Source organism: Cololabis saira, chromosome 8, assembly GCF_033807715.1.
Source record: "Cololabis saira isolate AMF1-May2022 chromosome 8, fColSai1.1, whole genome shotgun sequence".
In the NCBI taxonomy this organism is placed as follows: Eukaryota; Metazoa; Chordata; class Actinopteri; order Beloniformes; family Belonidae; genus Cololabis; species Cololabis saira.
Window position 1 is genome coordinate 15744385 of NC_084594.1, and position 24544 is coordinate 15768928.

Genomic DNA, 24544 nt, shown 5'->3' on the forward strand with positions numbered 1-24544 from the left:
TTATTATAAACTTGAAACCTGAACATTTCTGTCTTTGTTTAATGTTTTTGATCATTCTGACATTTCACATGTTTTACATCAATCATTAGCAGTGTAATTCGCCTGAAAAGCCTCCGTGCTGAGGTGGGTGTGTGGAAGCCTCGTCACAGCTCATTGGAGGCTCAGGGGGACGGGCTTTTCCATCCGGACCCGCCCCGCAACATTTTCGTCAGCTCTCTTATTTAAAAGGAGATCAAGTCGTGCTCAAGTCGTGTCTCTGACTCACTTATTTCCCAGGCTGGACAGGTGTAATAATCCCCACTGAACATCTGCATGCTGGAACGTTTGTATTCATCGTGAAGATCTGAAGAAGCTGCTGGACTTCTCAGTCCAAGACGACGCAGGAGAAAAAGAGGCGCAAAGACCATTTGAAGCCTCTGAAGACTTTTTACCCTGAAAAAAAAAGAAAGAACACAAGAAAAGAAAAGAAAAACGGCGTTTTCAGCGAGATCAAGACTTTTAAAGATGACTGGTTTCTGAACCACACCAGGGGAAGACGCACAAGTCCTTTCATAGCCGGCGACTCTGACGAACGACAGGCAGACAAAACAGACAAAAACTCCAGCATGGACTCGGGAAAGGTAGGCATTCAAACCCGGTTTTTCCAGTCCTGTCTTAACCTTTTTCTGTCTCTGATGCTGCTGCAACTCCACGTTTAAAGGAGTTCAACGAGTTCACGCAGCGAATCTGTCTCACATGTGGCCGCATCCTGAAATGTGTCTAAAGGCTGAATTATGGTCTGCGTTAAATCGACGGCGGCGTTACGCAGGCGACGCGCACAATACGCCGTACGTTCTGCGTTGGTGTAACGCGGGACTATAAATCAGCCTTAACTGCGGGGTCTTTGTTGTCCTGTTACAAAAGCGCTACTTGAACACCTTTAAACGCACCTTTAAACCCATTCATGGACTTATATCTCGGATATCTGCTGTAAACATCAACTTTTTTTTTAAACAAGTGTATCCCTGGTGTTATAATGAGGTCGGGATTCCGGTAAATTCATGTTTTAAGTGTTTTATTTCCGCTTATTACTACGTCACAGGGAGGATGGTGCGGCTGGTCACGTCGCGCGTGTTTGGGGATGTGATGCAACACTGAACACTCACAGTGGGCTTTTCACTCAAACTACTCGTAATATCCTGCTGCCAAGTAAAACTTTGAACTAATATTCACGCATCACTTTCAATGCAATTCAATTTACATTTTTCTCGGCTGGTTTTGCTGTTCAGAGGAAGATGTGACGTCAGTAGATCGATACATAAACAATAGCGTTGCCTAAACATCTTGATCCGTGGTGTGACCACGTTTTATTTGTTTGAGCGTCAAATAAAGCACAGGAAACTCTTTAAAGTGTTCATGGAGCTTCATCCTTATCAATTTCTAATTTTATTTTATGAGGACATTGTCTCAAAATCGACATGATGTTGTGAAAAAGGCATGACTCTGTAAAGACTTTGGGTCCTAAAATACAAAACTGTAAAGACTTTAGGTCCTAAAATACAAAACTGTAAAGACTTTAGATCCTAAAATAAAAAAAAATGTAAAGATTTTGGATCCCAAAATACAAAAGTGTAAAGACTTTAGATCCTAAAATAAAAAAAATGTAAAGACTTTGTATCCCAAAATACAAAACAATCAAACAAAATGGAAAAATCACATAATTTCAGCCAAGAAAAGCATAATAACGCTTGAAATCGTTATACTTAGGAGCTGAAACTTTAAATTGGTAGTTTTTAATGACAAAAGGTTACTGCTTGATCTATTGCAAACAAATTAGCAAACCAATAGCAATTACTTTTTTGTAACTAAAGCATTAACATGTAAGAAATAAAAAAGTGCTGCAGGCTTGTCACTGAAAGTAATTATATTGATGAGCTGTCAATTATCTCTATAACTAATCAATTATTATGTGAGAACACGGGTAAAGACGCCCATCAGTTCTCAGAGTCTAATATGCTGCCTTGAAATGTACCATTTGTCTTCGTATATTTGTTGATATAGGCACAAGAAGCGCATTTTCACGTGAGGAGCGTATTCACAAATGTTTTATCAAGCGTGGTGACACTTCGTCAATCCACCAGATAAATTATCAGCTTCTGCTTTTGTTTTTGTTTTCGGCTGCTGTGGAGACAAAACAAAATATTTGAACAGATCATCATATCAGAGGACTGTGACTGTGTGGAAATGGCGCACCAAATGCATCTGAAAGTTTGAGTTATAGATTATGATGCTTCTCATTCGGGAAGTAAACATGTCTTATCTGTTGCCTGATAATCCCGTCTCCGCTCTGCTGTCGTCCTTCGGTCACATTTTACATGCAGCACAGCCAGAAGACTCCCTCGCTCCTGTCCCCGTAAGACCCCAGTGGAGCAGCGCGGGGCGGCCAAATGTGACACGATGGTCAGAAAATGTTTCCCTGGCTGTCCTTCCCTTGGCTATTTCACGTCTGTACTGCTTTGTTGTGGACATGATGGGAATGATTCCCCCCTGTTTCCACTTTCCGACAGTGACGCAGTAAATTTCCAGAGCGAGCGAGAGCTCAACAAGAGAAATGCACAATCGCCAGCTCTAGGTGTTAAAGCCTTGAGCTCCCTCTTTGTGTTTTGTTGCCCTCAGCTGATTGTGCGCGTCTGTGGCTGGTCAGAGACTAATCAACATCTCGTGGTCGGGATTTTCCAACCTGGCTTGGATTTAGTGTGGCATGTATGCCCAGATACAGCGGATGGAAGCTCCAGTGGGTGTTTGTACCTCACAGAGTTAGTTAATGTGTATTAGGGGTGTGATTCTGTTTATACCAGTGGCCATTGTTAGAGAAAGGTGTGGTTGCATTTGTGCCACACAGGATATTTGGTTCAACTCTATGTGGACTTACACAGCTTCTCCTTTTTAATACCTCATTCATTGAAAAACATTTGATTAAAAACTTTTCGAAACTCTGCAAAGAATAATGTTAATGGGATGGGACCAAACTGGACTGATTGATTCACAATTTTAATGAGCTGCAGGTGCTTTTTTATCAGGGCCCCGAAGCCAAAAGAAGAAAAAAAAGACAGCGTTGTATTGCCCAACCTTAATTATCGGAGCTTAATTCCTCCATCCACTGCCTTTCAGCCCTCTGCCAGCTCCTGTCTGTCTTATGACAGTGAACTTGCTTTTATCTGCATGACTAACTCCCTTCACTATGTCTTCTAATGTAACTGTCAGCCTCGTGGTAATGAGGCATAATGAGGCTTTGCTGCGAGATTTAGGAGATTTAGGAGGCCAGACCGCACGTTATGTCACTTTCTTTATCGTTTAGCCTCGTTCTGGGAGGTAAAGTAGAAAACAACTGGCCGTCTCGGGTTTTGCGAGCGGCTTCCTCGGCCCTGAACCCCCCAGACAGGAGCCGCTTGCACGGTAATTAGCATTAGTAAAAGTCCTTGAGCCTGCATGTGTGTCTCTGACCCCTGTGACCCTCATATATGCTTCTCTCTGAGTTTTTTAACACAGAAACTGGTCCACACTAAGGGTTAAACATCCAGGCACATGCTTTGTGAGCTGGTTCCAGTGCAGTCAGGATTGTGCAGACCTGCTCACAGGTGGAGCAAACTCGTCCTTCCACCTGTATCTCCACTTCCCTGGGTTAGGGACGGTACTTTGACGACAGCAATGCTCACATTCTGCACAGGGAAGTGGCCCTTACTAACCCTCGGGTGGTTTCGCCACCACTACCACCTTGATCCACGTGACCGAAATGCATCATGCAAGGTGTATGCGGGTATACCACCGGTATGCAGCTTTAGCTACCTGAAATACTGGGCGGCTCATACTTCGATGACTTTCAAGGTGATGATAAACACCTGCATTTGTCATCAGCGAAAAGGGAGGAACCGCTTTGAATGAGAAGCGAAGTTTCTCTCCTCTCAGACCTGTCCAACTGTCCAACATTTGTATCTTTTCATCAACAAGACTGCGTAAACAACCCCCCCCACCCCACCCCCACCACGCGTTGTAACCAATATGATTATAATTTAAAGGTACTGTGCAGTGTAAACAAGCCGCCTCTATGCAAAATAAAAATGAGTCATCTCATTCCTGCTCATTCCCCTGAGCACAACTATAAATACATTTTATCTGCGGCTGGTAGAGGTGCCACTGACCCGGAGAGATAAGCTTTTGGAGAACTTTGGAGAAGTTTACCGGGAGTAAATAGTGGGAGTATATACAGTACAAAGCTGATGTAGCATCAATCTTGCACACAAGGCAAACAAGCATTATATAAGCTGTCTTATTGCTCGACTGTTTCGAGATGGATAATAAACAGGAGCTGCACGGGACACTTTCAAGACTTACGCAGCTTTTGGACGGACAAAAAAAAGTTCACTTTATCTTTAATGAAATTACTCTATAGATCCTTTGATGCTTCTTGATATTTCATCATCTGACTCTTTCCTTTGCCAAAGATGAAGAATGCATTTGCTCAAACATGGCGCATTTAAAACAACAGCTCCTTTGAAGGCTTTCGTGCACTCTCACAGTAACTGAGCTGTAGCTTCAGCTGCTTGGGGATTCTTTTTATTTTTTACGCGTCCTCCTCCGAAAGGGCTAAAACACAAACAGTTTTCTTGAAAAAGTATCCTCGCGAGGAGTGCAGGATGTACTGTCATAATGAAGCATTTGCAGGAGGAGGGCACACTTTGGCCTGCCAACAGCTGTGTAAGCTGAGACCGAAGAGATGACGTGTGGAGGGGACGTGATGGGAGCCGTGTAGGCCAGACATTCATCTGCTGCAGACGAGCAGGGAGGAACTGAAACGAGCCCGATTACAGCCTCCGTCTGCTCATTCTTTTGACGGTTTTACTTATTCAAAGTGGAAACATAAAAGTCTGCCTCTCATAGATGCTGCACCTCTCACAGAGCTGCAACATTGCATAACTCCCTTTAACTATGTTTTAAACTGCAAACTGCTTCAGTGTTTCAGTAACTGACTTATTGTGACACACTCTTAGAATAAAAGCACATTATCTGTGCTAAACACAACCCCATCACCCTTATTTGGTGAAAATATGTTATACAACTTTGCAGAGTACTGCTAAATCACGTTTCCCAGCTCAGTTTAAAGTTATCCAACCTCCCCATCTCTAGTCCCACCCACATTTCAAACCATGCTGCATTTGAGTCCCACCAGAGAGAAAAGTTGCAGCGCCTCAGCTCTGCTGTTGACAGCAGATCCTCTTCAACAGTCACATGTATTTACACGAGAGAGCTAATAATGCTATCTTATGTTTTATATTGTAACTTATATCTTTTATTTAGGCCAGAATTTAAGTTAATTTACATGTACTGAAGTAAAAAGTTGACTTGTTTTGTATTGTTGCTTCCAGATAAGTGAGGATATTGGTGCCTCTTCCGCTATTACGAGCTTCGCCTCCACATTTTAGCGGACTAGCGGTTTAGCGGTATCAGCAGCAGCATTACTAGAAAAAAATGACGTACTTATTTGCTTTGCGGCATAGTGCTCTATGCAGGTTATTACCATCACCCACATCAGAGCGGGGTTTGCACATTTCTCTATTTCCTGTTGACAATCTGTTGTCGTCGAACCCAGATTTCCCTTCAAACACCAGTTCAAAGCGACGTCCTTTTATTTATTTTAAGATGTACAGACCAGCTTGACTCAGTGAAACGTTCGCTGCTCGTTTATAGTAGCTACTGCGGTCGGACACGTTCCAGTTTGGGGGAACTGGTTTTGCCTGATTCCCTCACTGGGCTCGATGGTGATACCGACAGAAAGCGAATTGTCTCGTCTACGTGACGGAGAACAGGACGAGCATGGTAGAGTTTGTGGGCGTGTATTTGTTTGCACAGCTCCTCTCGTCCCATTCAGCCAGTCACACTGTATGCTGTTAGTTTTTTTATCCCTTTTTAATGAGCTGTCGTGACATGGTCATCCTTTATTGTTGATTTAGTAAAAGCTGGGAGGCCGCAGCCATGAGTCTGCAGAAATGTCCCGGGTGCTGAGTCGTATCTTTACCTTTAACATGCAAAAGGGGGAACGTTTTTTCATGGATGGAAACCAGGAGGTTTGATATAATATCAGTTTGTGGGAGGAGGGGCAGGATATTGCTGTACTTTGAGCTCATCTTTTTCTAAACTCGTTTCTGTGGCAGTTACTGGTGTGACTGTGGCTGGTGTATGACAGAAGCAGCGACTTCTTTTGGACATGTAAACACCTCTGAAAGCCGTGGCTGTGTAGAGCATGTCCGGGGTGTAACCTGAGAGCCAAGGTGGAAGAGGAGGCTTGGTCACCGGCGGCCGTCTCGCTGTTGTTGTCGTCAAATAGCTCTTTTGGGTGGGACTTCATTGTTTTTCCAGTGAGGAAGTGGTGTCAAATGTGGCTCCTCTTAGTTCTGAGTTCAGGGAAGCATCCAAATCTCACCTGCTTCTTGGACATCTTTCTTTGCTCTCATTCAGGGTTAAAGAGTTGCCTTTTTAAATGCCGGACGACTCTTTTTAAGAGCTGTACATGTGTGTGCGCGCTGAGGCCGGATTGGCAGGCTGGAGGTGAAGATTTCACAGAAGACCCTTTGACTCCTGGCAACCACTTGCAGCTGGATTCAAACATCTACATTTGAGGAGATATGCAAATAAACATGTCTATTCCCCAAAGGGTGTACGCTTTTTAAATAGACGGTGGTGATGACTTTTCCCTGGGGGGGCTGGGAGGGGGGACAGGATTTGGTTGTTTACAGAAAAAAAGCAGCTGGAGTTTAACTGAGTTTATGAAGCTTCTCTTTTCCTCATAGTTGCACGATGACAGCGCTGGCGTTCGGCTCCGTTCGGAGCGAGGCTCCCCCGAAACGAGTGTGTATAAGAGGGTTTATAAACGCTTCCCAAACAGGGCTGTTACGGACTTGGTGACCCCGATAACAGGAGACCTTATTGGCTCGGAGAAGGAAGGCCGGTCTGGAAGTGTCGAGCCTTTTAAAAAAAATACTGAACAGGTCTGTAGCCATGACTGCATCTCAGAACTGTCACGAAAGTCTTGTTTCCTAATTTTCCCCTGTTCATCATGCAGAGGAGGAACTCAGTCACAAAGAGCCTCCTATTTAAAAGGAGCTGGCAGCACTTTGCTGATATTTCAGAGGAGCATTCATAAGCGTTTGAAATGGTTCCTCAGGGTGAAATCTGGAGCCATTTGTTCTGTATCTTTTATTAAAAGTCCCACACAGTCAACCTGAAGCCTAAACTCAGAGTTGCTCCCCGGGAGGTCTGGAGAGAAACGACAGAACCATGAAGGAGAAGTCTGAACAAAGGATCCAAGGATCACTTAAGCTTCTTTAAAGTAACTCTTTTGGTTCAACCAACTACGGATTTACCTAATGTTTCTCTCAGGAGAGCAAAGCTGGAGCTAACACCCCTGAAAGCACACAAACATCCCTCCGAATGAGTGATAATGCTGCTTTTCAAGTGCTGGACGTATAAACAGGCAACTGTTTGTTCTTGTCCACCGATAAATACTGCAGTACAAATAACTTTTATCAGCATTATTGCTTTCAGCGCATTGACATCAGTCGGCTTCGTCTGACCTTTTTTAACGTCTATAATATTGATCGCAGTCCCAAACACTTAAAAATAAACCTGCAGGTTGACAACCCCGATTACTTCTGGCGAGCACAGATCAAAGTGTCTGTTGTTTTTATGACTCATAAAAAAAACATTTAATCAATCTAACCTGGCCTGATGACCCCTTATTGACATCCACGTTGGTCAGTAAACAGGAAGAAGCAGGATCATTCCCGCTTATTGACCAATAGTAGAGGAGCTGGACCAAGAAGTGCCTCCTCATTTGCATAATGAGGCAGAAATTCATACAGTCAAGTAAAAAGAAGAGACGAGGGAATGGAAAAACAAGGAATGCATGTATGAGGAAAAAGAAAAACTAAATATATATATTTCTGCTTTTATTTTTAATTATGTTAGTTCTGGTCCTCCATATTCCCAAACAGGAGACCTTAAAGGTAAGGGAGGGTCTTCAAGCTCCGGCTTCTTGTTTATAGCAGCCATGATGTCTACTCGCAGAAAAAATCCTGTTCTTCTCTGCTGTCGCTGGTCTCTCATCGACCTGAAACAAAAGGTTTGTTTATGGTTTCCTTTTTTGTTTTTTACTGACAGGTAGAAAGACAGTGAGACTAAAGAAAACTGGTTAATGTCTGCTAAGCACTTCCTGGTCATCTAGCAACACAGATCCCATCCTATCTGGAAGACCCAGTACACAACCTCATTAGAAGAGGCCAAAGAACAGCGGTGGTTCCATCCAGTTGCAAAACAAATTGAAATTTATGGAAAATGCTTCTTGGGCTGATTTTCATGATTTTTTTTTTGGAGCTGATGAAGTAGCTGAGTTTGTGTTGGTATCAGAAGAATGGTGGCTGACCAGAAATGAAATCAAATTAAAGTAATAATAGCAGACGCTGCATGCAAATGACATTTTTGCACAATTGCGGCTTATTATTATTATTTTTTATCATTTTTTTTAATGTTATATTTCCATTGAAGTTTTTTATTTATTTATTTTTTATAGCCCAACTTCAGATTGCCATTAAAAAACACTGATGGACGTCCTTCAAAAAAAGAACAATGTTCACTGAACCCCGTTTATCATCGACGTGGTTACTTGCACTGTTGTATCAGACCATATCCTATCAACTGAAACCTACTGTTAACGAAGGAGGACCACCTGGACTCGGTTGGAGCTTACAGCAGCGATAATAATTCACAAAATCACTTTTTAAAACTCCAAATCATAAGGCGGTGCAAACGCAGGGGACTGTCTGGTCTGATGAATTTGGATTTCCTCAGGGGAATTTGGCCTCAGCACAGCAACATAAACCACAAACACAGCCTCGTTTGTGTCAACAGTGCAGTCTGGGGCTGTGTAAGCATTCAGGCGACGTCTTTTCGGCACACTTTGGGCCACTTGGCCATGTTTGCATGCGTATAGCTGTGATTCACCATCGTATAATGACTTTTTTTCTTTAACATAATGATGTTTTAAAAACTGAGCATGAGGTTTGGCCGGAATATCCGAAGTGGAAAACTTTTTGCACATCGGATTTGCAGAAAGGTGCGTCGGAGGAGGAAAGTTGCAGCCAAATTTAAAAACAAAACTCCCGCACACCTTCTTCTCACCATACACTTGTTTATTAGGCCAACGTTTCGGTCATAGACCTTTTTCAAGGCATCGTCTTTTCGGCACACTTTGGGCCACTTGGCCATGTTTGCATGCTTATAGCTGTGATTCACCATCGTATTATGACTTTTTTTCTTTAACATAATGATGTTTTAAAAACTGAGCATGAAAAAGGACTTTAGCACTTCCCACAATAATATCTTTAGGATGTGTTTGATGCATTGCTAAGACTCTTGTGATGCTCTCACGTCAGAAACATGTTTTATTACACAACATCATGTCTAATTTGTTATAAATATTTCCTATGAGCAAAAGGAAAGAGACTTTAAGGAAGTATTTTTCCTTGTGATGACCAGATCTACGGTTTATCTACTGTAATTCAAGGAAGCTTTCTGGTGTAAAGCATCGTAAAAAAAGAAGATTATTCCTCTGGATCTGGTGGCGAGATTGTAAAGGCTGCACCTTTAGACCAGTGAATGAGGAAATAGTTGCACCTCTGATGCAAATGTTTATCTCACTAGCACTTTGAGGTTGTTTCTCAACAACTTAACTTGGAATATCTGCAATTTGTAAGGGAATAATGCAGCAATATACCCCACAATGGTTAATTGAGTTCTTGGTATGAGGAAAATCCTGACTAAGCTACGGGGCCCCGCTGAGCTCAGGCTTAAAATGAACTCAGTAAAAACAGGATCATGAACACAGACAATAACATCAGTGGACCTGGGTCCAGTCTGGACCTGTGTCGAGGTACCAGTGTCGCCCTGCAGCAAGTTGTCCCCATCCTTGTGAGCTATGAATCAGATCTTCATTGCTGTATGTGTTATTTTGTATTAAGGTCTGAGCTCAGTCGAGGCCTGTAGATTATACCGGATTTTCCTCATACCAAGAACTCAGTAAACCGTCCTGGGTATGTTGCAGTCCGTCTCCTCCTCCCAGACAGGACGAGCAGCCTCGGGCTGTCACCTAACCTTCTGCTGCAAAGCTGCATTACTCCCCAAAAACAGATATGTTTTAACGTTTTTACAGGAACAATCCTGCTCAGCATGATTCACACCACTTCTTTGTTACAGTCATTTACACCAGAAAGCTTCCTGGTATTTTGCGAGCAGCAGATCTGGTCATCACATAGGGGATATATTCCCTAGAAGTCCCTTCCTTTTGCTCACAGGAAATATCTATAAAAAGCACATTAGACCTCTCATATGACATGAATTTGACACACAGTCAAGTTGGGAAAATAGTTGTTCATTAAACTACCTCCGTAAAAACAGGATCATGAACACAGACAATAATATCAGTGGACCTGATTGAAGCCATCAGCGTCGCCCTTAACAACCGTCCACATCATTGTGAATAATGAATCCTTTTACTTTCATTAAAAAACAAACATATTCAGGATTATGTGCAACAATAGCTAAATGAAATACATGCAAACATTTTTACTGCCCACATTAATGTTCTGGGTCTTTGGTTTGCGGCTAAATCCATTAAGTTTAAGGGGAGTTATTTCTTCCCACAGTCGCTTGGTGCTTGCTCAGGGTGGGGATTGTATCACAGGAAAGCTTTGAGGCAATTTATTGGTTTCCTGAGCTTGGGAATTATTATTATTGCTATTTTAACTTTTAACTACGGTATAAAGCTATTAGCTTTGTATTAGTTGGTGTTTAATTTTTATCTTTTGGGTGCCTTTGAAACTGAATGGATTTGAATTCTCTGCCTTGTCAAGTACTTTGTAGCACTGCAATGCAAATATCCATTATTTTTTATTATTATGTTATTTTTTTACTGAATTGGAGTTGGTTTAGTATTAGAAGTTAGGGGCCTTTAGCCGTGCAATTGGTGGCATCGTTTATTTCTTACTCCCACAAGGTCCCAATATTAGTTGAGTCAGCCGTAGTGATTCACTGCTAAACTTCTCTCGTGAAATCGCTCTGGTATCCGTCCTGATACAAAGAGTGATTCTTTATGTTGGAGAGAAAAGGTTTACTAAGCTTCCCAATGTAACCTTGAAGCAAGACAACGTGAACAGCACCAGCCAAACCTCTAGCTGAGCAAAATGACATGTAGTTGTTTAAATAGATAAAGGAGGAACCATTCTACAGCTATCGTGTAAATCGTAGACACAAATAGAGGTGGAAGACACTTTTCCCGGCGCCAAGTGGAGAAAGAACCCCCAACAAAGAAAACACAGTCAGTACAACTGGTAGACAAGGAATACTTTAGTCCCAAACGTTGGCATTATTTCCATATTTTGTCTGTAAACTGATATTCATGAGATCTTTTAGCCAAATAAACCTCACCGTCCACATGTTTAATTTATTGTCTGCACTCTTTATTATCTGCACACACAAACAAGTGAGCTTGGGTCGCTTGACAGATCCCAAATAGATATCCTGAGTGATGACATTACCTCTGCTCTTTGTTCTCTTGCAGCAAATAACGTTCCCGTTGATGATGACCGTCGGGACCGCGGTCATCGGCTCCCTGCAGTTCGGCTACAACACGGGAGTCATCAACGCCCCTCAGAAGGTGAGCGCACATTCACTCGTCAGCTTAGCAGGTAAAACGCACCACTTTGCTTTACAAACGGGCCTCCCGAACAGGCTGGGCATAACAAGTAGAGAGCGAGCTGCTCGTGTTTCTGCTCAATTTGAGATAAGGACAGAAAAAGGGAAAGTTTGGATTAAGCGTTGAGATAATTATAGCTGACATCAGTAAAAACAAGAGAGTTGCCTTGTCCAAAAATGGTTTGCCTCCCGATCAGCTGCCTTCTGGGAAAAAAAGGCAATGCGATAGAGAAGTAATGACACGCAGGGGGTGGACAGTAACTCATCCCTGCAGCGAAGCAAAATCATGAAAAAGAAGTTGGATCAAATCCTCGAGGAGGAGGTTTATTACCAGACAGGTACAGCAAAGACACTCATTTCCTGAGGAATGTCCACATCTACTCAGATGTACATAACTGGTGTCTGCGTTGGTCTGAGAGCCCCCCCATGCCGAGGCTCCGCAGATCACAGGTATGCTCAGCCAGACGGGCCATGGCTGACTTCCCCAGAGGCCTCGGCGCGCCGGGGTCTGACCCGTGCTCTTTGGCAGTTACTGTAAATTACTCAGCCTCCTCTGATATCTATTATTATGTGCCAAAAAAAAGGGTTTTATCCGTTGAAGTGACGAGCCCAAAAGGTAGAAGCAAAAAACCAGAGAGCAGAGACTGCTTGGAAATTAGGCCTGTGATGAAAAAATCGATTTCCCAATTCTAAATCGATTCTCATATTAATTCCTAAAAATCGATTCATATGTCTAAAGATCGATTTTTTTTTTATTTTTTTTTATTTTATTTTTTTTTTGTTTTTTGTTTTTATTTATTTATGTATTTTTTTTCATCATTACATTACAACTTTTGGTTATTTTTTTGTTTATCCCCAAAAAAGGAATGTTTTGTTGGACACGAAAATAACTGGTGCCATATTTTTGCCTTTAAATATGTTTAAAGGTATGAAAACATTAAAGTGTTAGGTCATAATTGCATAAATTGTCTATATTTCATTACTTTATATACTGTTTTGGGGTTATATTTGCAAAAAATGCTAAAAACCAAATGCTCAAAAATTAAAAACCAAAATACACCGAAAATGGAACAAATAAAAACGGAATGTGGGAAAAAATAAAAGCGATTTCATCCGTCTCTGTTTGCTGCTCTGGATCTGTTTGGTAATTCTGACCCACACGATGTTTCTGAAAGCAGTTCTATCAGCATTCTGGGAGCTGATTGGTCCTTACAGCATCATTAGCTGCCAATACTTGCTGTTTAATCTCAAAGTAATACTAGTAGTAATATTTTGCATAACTACAGTCATATAATTCATGCAACAGCTCAAAAAACAGTTCAAATCTTGATCTTGATAATCAATTCTGAATCTTAAGAATCGGAATTGAATCGATTCTTGACATTTGAATCGATCCCCAGCCCTATTGGAAATGTGGATGCATCACTTCTACAAGCAGCGTCCAGAGTGCAAGGCGACATCTGGGGATTCCCAGGACCTTTTCACAGCCACATATGAAGCATAAAATCTCTGCATTTGAGTTTTAAAGGTACATTTCCCTGCACGGGCACAACAGCGCCTGGTGTGCGACTGCGGACCGGCCGGGACGCTGAACCTCAGCTCTATTATGCTACAGGATTTGTGGGAATCCATTTCCTCGACTCCTTATCCCTGTTTCGGTACCCAGCAGGGGGGTCGTCCTCCCTCACAAGAGGAAAGGGCCTTTCAATGAGCCTCTTAATTTCACCGAATCACAGAATCGTTTAGCAGAAGCTGGCGGTTATCGCCTCCTCCCTCTGTTCCTGCGCGTGATAGAGACGGCAGTGATGCCGCCGCTGCCGGTGACGCAGGCCTTGTACTCCGCCGCAGATTAGATACTCTTTTTCAAGGGCCTGGTTCCGGCTGTCCTGTCCTGTCCTCCTCCATTCCTCGGCCTCCTCCTCATGCACGCGTTCCCGATCAGCACTCCCAGATGCAGCTCTGTATTACCAGTTACGAGCTGATGGTCAAAATCCACATTCTGCAGCTATTAATGAGAACTTCTTAATCATTTGTCTATTCAGGTCTCGAGTTTCTTAAAAACTGTCAGCTTTTTGAAGGATTTTAGAAACGACGGGTCGGATGAAGCCCACCTTTTGCTGTTGCTGTGCAACAATAGTGCTGTCCATTACAAACTCCCTCTGCGTGCTTAAATCAGTGCTTACCTTGACAACCTGTTCGCCCGCCAACCAACACAAACGGCCAGCTGGAGCTTTGGGGCGTGCAGCGTTTAGCGAGATCGACCGGGGAGAACACAGGAGACGATTGTGCTGCTTTTCAAGGTCCACGGTGCAGATTTAGAGCCGGTGAAGGGGGCATATTGTCCTCTAATCTCATCATATCAGCACAAAGAGGCGAATTATTCAGTCTGTTTGATTTGCGTGTCCACTCAAAACCACTCACAGTTGACAAGTAGGTGGGGGAATTTAGAGTCTATGAATTGGGCCAGATGCAACTTAAAAGACGAGAAGTGGAAGCAGGAACATAGAAGAAGAAGACATCCATAAAAATGGTTGTAAAAGCCGGCTCCTCAGCTGTTCTGAGTCCATTATGTCACCCGGCCGCTCGCACATGATCAAACTCTTCTAAATAAAGCCGCTTCAAAAGGGTAGAAGTGATGGGATGAAGGTCACGGACCTGGTACAGTATGATAACATGCTTGTGATATCACGGGGGGGGGGGTCTTGTGAGCGTAAGGCGATAGTGTCCCGGGCTCCGTGGTCCACCGGGTCCCCGCCGCTCCGCCGGGACACTGCTGAGTCGGAGTCTTTTTTTTTTCCACTCCCTCGCCCCCCTGGCTGATCCGGAGTACACCATCATCCCTGGCATGAGCCCGAGTGCCAGCAGTTTCAAAACACAGACGGTGGGGGGTAATTTGGGGTGGCCGGGTTGCAGACCGACACTCCAGAGGAGCGTCGCTGTGACGCGCCCGTAAACAGAGGCGGGCGTCGCTGCCTCTGCACCGTCACCAGCATTCCTGGGCCTGTTTATCAACAGAGCCGTCAGAAATATGACACGGGTAAACTTCCTGGTCCATCCAGGAAGTAGGGATGGTTACTGCAGTGCTGCCATCAGCTGGCCGACACGCCGCCAACAGGAAGCACATGATCGGTGGTATTTGTGTAACCATGACAACGGTTTACAACTGTGACAAGTAGGGCTTTATTTATTTTTTTAGAATTTCTTTTTATTGACATTCAGCATTAGACATTCACATCCGGTACATCATGTATGCATACATCACACATCTGTTGTCCGTCCTAAATGTCAGAATAATATTTTTTGTTTTATGTCCAAACAATGAAAAGAAAGACAAATCACCAAAAACTACTATGTAAAAGTAGGGAGTGATCAGGCCTGTGGGTGGTGACGTAGTTGACCCAATTTTCCCAGTATGAGGTAGGGCTGGGCGATATATCAAGATTTTAATATATATCGATATATTTTCAAACGCGATATGGTACGAGACAATATTGTTTATATCGATATAGCTTTTTTTTATGATTTTGATATAGCTTATTTTGTGACAAATTGACTTGAATGTTTTATTTGAGATTTGCACAACTGTCAACCTCAGTCTCCCTGTTACTGTCTACATTGTATTAATTGTACAGTGTATTTTAATTTAATTGTTATGCAGGAAAGGGATATTTGTTTTATTTTATTCAAGAAGCATTTTTATTCTATATATGCAGGCAGTTTATTTTTATTTCATTTGTTTTATACATTGATATTGTGCAGACCTCTGTTAATAAATACCTGTGTGACATTTGGCACGAGGCTTTGTATTAAAACTGACTGTTTTTTTAAGGGTTTGCCTCAGAAAAAAATTGAAGCTAACAGAGATGCTATGCTATAATGCTTTGGGGGAAACCCCAATTATGGCACAGAAAAAATATCGATATATATATCGAGTATGGCCATTCAGCTAGAAAATATCGAGATATGACTTTTGGTCCATATCGCCCAGCCCTAGTATGAGGTGAACTTCTCCAATATATGATTAATAAATGCTGTTATCTTCTCCATTTTATAAAAAGTAGCACTTTTATAATGATGACTCTTCACCTTTAATCCTCCGCTCCAGCTGGGTTTTATTCATGCCGTTTCACAGCGTACGAGTCATGTGTGTCTCTTTGGGCAGATCATCGAGAACTTCATCAACACGACGTGGTTCGACCGCTACGAGGAGCCCATCACCGAAAACTCCCTCAAGGCCATCTGGTCCATCTCCGTCGCCATCTTCTCCGTCGGTGGCATCTTCGGCTCTTTCTCCGTCGGACTCTTTGTCAACCGCTTGGGGAGGTAAACAGAAACATTGTCCTGAGTAGTAAAATGGCGCGGCAGACTTTCCCCGGGTCGGTTCTCCTCATCTAGAAGGGGCTTTGGTAGTCGAGTGGCTACAGAGCGGCACCAAAACAAACCACCTTTTTTTTTTATTTTGAGTTTTTTATTTCGGTCCATTTGGATACAACATAATACAACATAAAAAAAAAAAAAAAAAGGTCCAATATATTAAATGGCACCTAAAAGGTATAGGCTGAAGCCAAGGCTTATTATGCTTACCCTCGACTCAGGAGGTTTTATACAAAACAAAACAAATAATTTGGGTTCAAACATAGAAAAAGAATGGATATATTGGACAAGTAACAAGCAAACAAGCAAAGACAAAAAAAACAAAAAACAAAGATAAAAAAAAAAAAAAAAAAAAACGTGGGCCCTTAAGCCGCTTTGGATAAAAGCGTCTGCTAAATGACAGTAATAGCAGTAGTAGAAGCTAATTGGTGAGAATTTGCTCCAAGGTTGTTAGAAGCTGCTTGCATTTTAATGTCACGTTTTTTGAAATGTAACTTCATCCTGTTTTTTTCTTGGTTTTTTTTTATGTCCGCAGGAGGAACTCGATGCTCATCGCCAATATTCTGTCTTTCATCGCAGCCGCTCTGATGGGCTTTTCCAAGATGGCCGGCTCCTGGGAAATGCTCATCGCCGGCCGCTTCGTGGTGGGCCTGTACTCCGGCCTGTCCACGGGCTTCGTCCCCATGTACGTGGGCGAGGTCTCGCCCACGGCCCTGCGCGGCGCCCTGGGCACCCTGCACCAGCTGGGCATCGTCCTCGGCATCCTCATTGCGCAGGTCGGTGGCTAGACGACGCCGCCGGCGTTGTGATTCCCCACCACGCTTCGCTTGATTGATTTGTTTTGTTGTTTGTTTTAGATATTTGGATTGGAGATGATCATGGGCAACGATGACCTTTGGCCGCTCCTGTTGAGCTTTATCTTCATCCCCGCGATAATACAGTGTATCCTGCTGCCCCTGTGCCCCAAAAGCCCCAGATTCCTGCTCATCAACAAGAACGAGGAGAACAAGGCCAAAGCAGGTGGGATCAGACACATAAAACCCACATTTATTTAGCTTGATGAAGTTCTATTTCTAGTATTTCTTCATTCTTTGCCTAAAATAATCCAGTCTGACAAAGCCTCATTGAGACTTGCTAAGTTTATTTGTTGGAAGTGCAATTCATTTACATAAAAATGTAAACTCATTAATAACTTCAAAATGTTCCCATAGACGTGCAGTGACTTCTCCAACATTTAAGATGCAACAATCTGATAAGCAGTTAAGTTTAAGGAACTAACTTTTGGCAAAGCACCACTATGCAGCAGCGCTGTTGCCAGGTAACGCCAGAGGAGAGAGTTTGAGAAGTTAATGAAGCGTATGAACCAGCCAGCACATCATTTTTTTGCAGTCTGGCTCTAAATGATATGTGCTTATAAGATCTCTGTGCCTCATTTCTCAGTTATTTCTACATAAGATAAAATGCACAAGTCACACTGTGTAAATGAGAGCACTTTGAAACGTATTTGAGGGGCTTGTTATCAGATGACAGAGGAGAGGAAGGGATTCACCGTTTTATCAAAGTTCCCAAAATGTTATTAGTTCAGTGCAGGATAACAGAGAGGAGGTCGTGATGTCGTCAGATACTCTTTAATTCCTAAAAAAGTCATTTATTTAGAGTCATCACTAATGCCATCGGTGTTTATTGAAAGCGTCCCGGTTTTCCTAAGTGACGGCAGCACAAAGACGACGGGCAAGGGTGAACCGAAGCCCTCCTCTGACGGTGATTGTTGTTTCTGTCGCGGCTCAGTGCTGAAGAAGCTCCGAGGCACCACGGACGTGAGCGCCGACATGCAGGAGATGAAGGAGGAGAGCCGGCAGATGATGAGGGAGAAGAAGGTGACCATCCCGGGGCTCTTCCGCTCCACGCTGTACCGCCAGCCCCTCCTGATCGCCGTCATCCTGCAGCTCTCCCAGCAGCTGTCCGGCATCAATGCCGTGAGTATCCAACCCCAGACTCTATCACTTTGTCGGATCCGAAAGCTGGATATTCGGAGGAGATGCAGACAGCAAAAGCAGAACTATTACGTATTTTCTGCACCATGAGGCGCATCGTATTACAGTAATCCCTCGTTTTTCACGGGGGTTACGTTCCAAAAAGAACCCGTGATAGGTGAAATCCGCGAAGTAGTAACCTTTAGTTTTCTTTACAATTATTATACAAGGCTTCAAATTGCGGAGATCAGCACCGCCTCATGCGTATTTCATTGCTTTTCTGACTGCTGCTGCATGCTGACTCCGCTCTGCAGCGCCTTTTTCTTCTAAAGCCGCGGTGCAGGTGTGTTTTTTCGAGAGAAGAACACAGTTATGGGTAGTTGTTGTTGCTCTTTTTTCTTCTGGGCAAAGAGATTATTATAAACCGACATGCCACCATTGGTTATATTTAAGAACGGTAGCGGGGAGACTGTGTAGCCAATCAGAATGCAGAACACAATGCACAATGTAAATCCGTGAAGCAGCGAGACGATGAAACGTGAACCGCGTTATAGCGAGGGATTACTGTATAAGGCTCACCTTCAATAAATGGCCTATTTTAAAACTCTCTTCATATATAAGACGCACGGAATATACGGTATGATACTGTACTGTAGTGGCTGGGGTTGAGTTACGTATCTACCTGATGGAGCTGCGCTACAGGAAATGCTACAAAATGTTACAGCAAATGCAAAAAAAAAAAAAACAAGAAAAGTATTGTAAGTAAAACTTTATTAACAAAATAGAAAGCAACTTTCTGAACCTCATTCAGAGAACTTTTCCAGTTCATTCCCCATCCCCGAATCCCTCGAAATCTGTTTCTGTGTTGGAATAGAAGAGCTGGGCGAGTGCAGCATCCAATGCTCACACCAACTACAGTACCCACAATCCCCCTGACTACAGTAACAGAAATTACCGTAATGATCACATATAAGGCGCACCACCAGTTTCTGAGAAAATGAAAGGCTTTTAGGTGCGTCTTATAGTGCAGAAAATACAGTACTTTTTTTCCCACACTTATACTGAGATGTCAACTTTGCTGTGCTGTCTAGGTTTTCTACTACTCCACCCACATCTTTGAGAAGGCCGGCGTGGCTCAGCCGGTCTACGCCACCATCGGAGCCGGGGTTGTTAACACCGCGTTCACTGTCGTATCCGTAAGTGAAAATGTTTCATATAAAGGCATTTCAGTCTGTTCTGGCAAAAGATCTGGTTTTAAAGTCGCTTTTGCTCATGTTGTCTAATTGTTTTTCTTCTTCTCAGTTGTTTGTCGTAGAGCGTGCAGGACGCAGGTCCTTGCACCTCCTGGGACTTCTTGGAATGGCGTTCTCTGCCGTCCTCATGACTATCGCCTTGGCTTTGCAGGTAGGTGCATCGTCCCCACCAACGTCAACCTCAAAGTCTCCGGAGCCGCGGTGAGCACTACGCTCAACGCCGTCTCCGTATCTCTTCTCTTCCGCAGGAGCAACTCAAGTGGATGTCCTACTTGAGCATCGTGGCCATTTTCGCCTTCGTGGCCTTCTTTGAAATCGGACCGGGTCCCATCCCCTGGTTCATCGTGGCCGAGCTGTTCTCGCAGGGGCCCAGGCCTTCGGCTATGGCTGTTGCCGGTTTTTCAAACTGGACTGCCAACTTCATCGTGGGAATGGGCTTCCAGTACCTCCAGGTGAGTGCAGGAACACAGTGCTCCCAGTGGGATCCACCGGGCAGCAACCGCAGCACTTTCCTTCCAAGTAGTCACAAAACTTTTAAGTATACTGGTTATCAGATACAGACAGGAAAAAAACCCACGCTGATAGACTGAGGTAATTTTGATCCGTGAACAACATCAGAGGTCGGCAGCTGGTCAGTAAGCACATCACTGTTGTTGTGCTGCAAAAAAACTACCGGAGTCTGAGTTTGTATCCCAGTTTGTAGCACAACTTCCAAAAATGTATCATAAGAATAAATGGCACACGATCAAAGGGTCCCAACTGGGGTTCAGTTCAGGGGCGGCTGGCCCATAGTGGGCGAAAGTGCATCGTCCTCCCTAATCCACACGGGGAAAAAAAGAGAAAAAAAGCAGTTTATTTTGGCGTCCTTACTCTTAATATTATGGTCCAATCAGCAACTAGATTCATGCTGCTGATCCCACAGTGGCATTCAGGCAGCCTGAATGTCACTTTCCAACCAGAAGCCTTGGGGCGAATTTGGTCACATTCAAAATCGCCCCAGACGTTCTCATAGACTTGCATGATGAAACTCTTTTTTTCCAAAATTTTGACCCTAACGTGATTTCGTCATACGTACCGATGCGTGCTCGGACAATACGTACCTCGCTTGTGAAAAGACCTGTGTCATCATGGCTGCCAACTCAGGCAACTCCATCGTTTCTCTGAAGGGAATTACTGTTTATACGTAGAAATAATGTGGATAAATAAATAAATTGGCTGTAAAAGAATCGGGACCCCCCCCCCCCCCCCCCCCAGACCAAATTTAAATATCAAACAGGTGACAAAAAAAGCGGGAAAACATACAATCGCGGATTTAACCGGAGCTGGTATCAGCGGGTAATGTGGATATGCAATATAACACTGTAAGTTCACTATCTGACTTTTATTTATTGTTATTTTACCCATTGTGGATCATCTTGTCCATCTTCGCAACAGTTGCCCCCCTTGAGAAATTTATCAGGAGCCGCCACTGGTTCAGTTGAATGTACACGTTCCACAAAACCCCTTTTTTCAAGAAAGTTAATTAAAAAAATCTGTGTTAATTTGAAATTGTATTTTATAATTTATTTATAACCAGGAATTAACCAGGAAAAAAAGTCTCGTTGAGATTAAAAATCTCTTTTACAAGAGATTCCTGACCAAGACAGGCAGCAACACAAACACAAAGTTGCACAAACAAACAATAACAACACAGTTAAAAACAAATCAGAAATACAGATCACAAACAAATCAGCAGTCAAAGTATCTACAGCCAGTTGTACTTGCTTCCAAGTCTTTCAGAAGGACCTTAAAAGCATCAAGTGACACCAGATTATTCAATTTTGCAACTCATCCTAAACAGAGGGGGCAGCATAGCTGAAAGCCCTGCTAGCTTGTCCAGTGTCAATAAAAATAAGTCCTGCGACCGAAGATTCTGACTCCCAGTGCTTTTTTGAGATAGATACCTCCTCAAAATAACATGTCGTCAAATCCCTGACAAACACGAGCGATGCCACTCAACGTTTCTTCTCCTTGTTGTGTGTTTTCACAGGCGGCGTGCGGCGCTTACGTGTTCATCATCTTCACCATACTGCTGCTCGTGTTCTTCGTCTTCACGTATTTCAAAGTGCCGGAGACCAAGGGCAGGACGTTCGACGACATTGCCGCCGGATTCCGCCAGGGCGCCGGCACGGGAGGCGAGAAGCACTCGCCGGAGGAGCTCAACAGCCTCGGCGCCGACTCCCAGCTCTGAGCCACTGCTCCCAAAACTTTCTAACAAAAAAACTCTTTGGCAGTCCGAGAGCGAGCCGGAAGGGATCTACTAACTAGACGTAGTAGACAGATCCACTGGTAGAATAATTTTCACTCTTGTCACCACATTTCGGAGCGTCGCCACCAAACACAGAACAGACCTGCGTGAGATTCTCTAAAAACCACGTCTTCCATTGCGCCTCCCGTGTCTCGCAATAAAAAAAAAACAACAACAAAAAAAACAAGAACTGAACAAGAGGAGATATTGAGAGGGGAGTTGAAGATGGATGGGGAAGGTTTTTAATTTTATAAAGATATATTTAAAGAAGGAAAAGGTGTGTCTGCATCAATCAACCAGCCTTTTTTTAATGACTTTTTCACTGAGTATATTACTGATATTTGCTTATCCTGTTTTTTTGTGCTGTTACTTCACAGTGAGCTTGACATTATCTGGTGAAAGATTGCTGTTGCTATAGAATTAAGTCCACTGTGCGTCAATAGTTTTCATTTTTGGTGGCTTTTTTTTAATCGATTAATTTCCCCCCTGATAAAACTGTAATTCTGTATCACTGTCGACTCTGGCGCCACAGATGCTGCGCGGCAGTACTCGCTCTCTCCACCAGATGGCGCACTTCCTTTAAAAAAAGTGGAAACGCTCCCCTTAAACGACGTGTTATATTTTTATATAACTCTTGTAAGTTACTGACCACAAAAACTGTGACATGTTGCTCAAATGTGATGATGATTTGAATGTTTTTAAGAAAATCCACAATTTTAACACATTTGTTACTTGTTTTCTTCTCATTCTGTCTTTTAAAACACATTTAACACCTAAAATGTCCATTTTTACACAATATATATTTGGTCAAAAAGCCAATACCGCGTCAAAATGAGAGAAGAGAAGTTTCTCCATTCCTGTATTTTAACACCATTCCTTTTTTCTTTTTTTTTTTTTAAAGAGACGTTTGTGTTGAAATGTGGAACTGTACTGTATCTTCTCAAGTCAGTGTCATATTGCTGCACACAACAATAATTATTTTTCTACCATGAAACATGTAACCGTTCAATCATCTGCAACAAAACCAGACATCTGTGTCACTAAAGCACCAACTGTTGGGGCTCAGCGCAGCTTCTCTTTACGTATTTCTCGGAGGAGCCTTTAGCGGGAGCCGCATGCAGTTATTCTGTGACAGAAATGCAGCAGGTAAAGAAATCTTTTGGACTTAAATGACTGTTATCATCTTGGTTGAAACTCCCAGCAGTCCCTGTTTTTTATTATGTGTCCTAGTAAGTGGGCACTCATTGCCGTGGCCGGTTTGGTTGGGTTTTGCCCTTTCAGTACTAAAAAATCTGCAGTATTGTGCAAGTTTTTCCTCTCTTGAGGTCATGTTATTTACTCTGCACAAAGAAGAAAAGAAAATCCACTCTGCCTTGCTGCACAAATGGCTGTCTATCACTGCTGTATCTGTCGTGGAACCTGTCTTACCTTCAGAGGCCTTGTTTGAGGAAAGTTTTCTTTTTAGCAGCACTTTATTCTCCACCGTGATATGTCTCTGATTCAAAACACTGAGGTCAATTTAGTTCATTCTTTTTCTTTCTGTTTTTAAAGCTCAGCACGTCAGCTTTCTTCCTAGAGAGGCTTAACAAGTACTGCTGAAGGAATCGCTATTATGTCAGTAGATGACGATGGCTGGAGTTGGATCATGTCTTCACACCCGTTATATATTTTTTTATGAACACAGGATATCTCTGAGAGAAAAACAGATCAAGACATGATCCAAATTCAACACCATGAGCAGAAAGCCTTTTAATCATTCCAGATTTGGTTGTCAGTTTTATGTATCTTCTAGGTTACTAAAAGGGCCGGATTTGCCATCTGATGACTGACTTTTAGATAAAAAAGCACTGTAACCTCCACTTTTTGCACCTCTATGTAGCTTTTGTGTATCTTCACCAGCAAAATCGCATAGTGGCCTGAGCATGCCCTTACTCACACAGACTGATGCCTTCTGCTAACCTTAAACGCTGTATTTTTTTGTATATAGATTCACAAATCTGTTCGGGCATTGAACCTTTTTAATGTAGCCTGTGAAGTCTCAGGACGCAGGTCGGTGGTCTAAAGACACGGGATGTTGTAAATATGAAACACACTTTAGTTTCACCCACTCCAAATATATCAAATATTTAACTTTTAGACGTTTTTTTTTTTTTTTTTTTGTAATTTCATAGATAAATTATTAACAGTGTAGAGTTGTACATCTTCATCTTTTTAGATTCTTTACTCTCTTCTGTTCCCTTTTGATTTGACACAAGATATTTTTGCAGCTTCATAATTTTACAATGATTAAATGTTAGATTTTATATGTAGGGATTGAGTAATGTTTCCATGTTAGTGCACAAAGCATATTGTAATATTTGCAATACGAGACGTGTGCATGTGGGCGAAGGAATGTGGAAGCTTTATTGAGGAATGGCGTGTTTAGTTGGATGATGCTGTCAATGGTTCACCAGTCGTGTGTAAATGGTTTATTGCCTGAATAAAAGAAGTCACGAGTACAAATCTGTCGCATTTTTATTTAGGAGGCTGGGCTGTAAATCCAGCATACTCGCAGGGAAATAAATGTTTAGTAGGAGCTTTGAATCTGTGCAGCTTTTGGAGCCAAAAGTGACACCATCAAAGTAATGCATAAATGCATAGACTTATTATAAATTAGATTTTAAGCAAATCAAATATGTACTCCTGAGATTGATGAAATATTATTGACTTAAGTTGAAGTTACTTTAATACATTGTTGATAGAAACATAGTTAAGGCACCTTGAGAGTCAAAAGATTCCTCAATATCACTCCTCTTTGTCCAAATACGGTTAAGAACAGCTCCAAAAAAAGGCCAAATAGGTAACGGCAAATTATGAATTCAAGGTGTCATGACAGC

The 24544-nt window shown here is 42.7% G+C and overlaps 1 protein-coding gene across 1 annotated transcript; it reads left to right on the forward strand.

Annotated features, from left to right (window-relative positions):
- Positions 1-220: 220 nt before the first annotated feature.
- Positions 221-24170, forward strand: slc2a1b (solute carrier family 2 member 1b). The gene is made up of 10 exons (XM_061726892.1): positions 221-620; positions 11648-11743; positions 15944-16104; positions 16691-16931; positions 17013-17175; positions 17944-18131; positions 19220-19324; positions 19431-19532; positions 19630-19833; positions 21411-24170. Exons 1-10 carry the CDS (start codon positions 606-608, stop codon positions 21609-21611), a joined length of 1476 nt encoding a protein of 491 aa, XP_061582876.1. The 5' UTR covers positions 221-605; the 3' UTR covers positions 21612-24170.
- Positions 24171-24544: the final 374 nt, after the last annotated feature.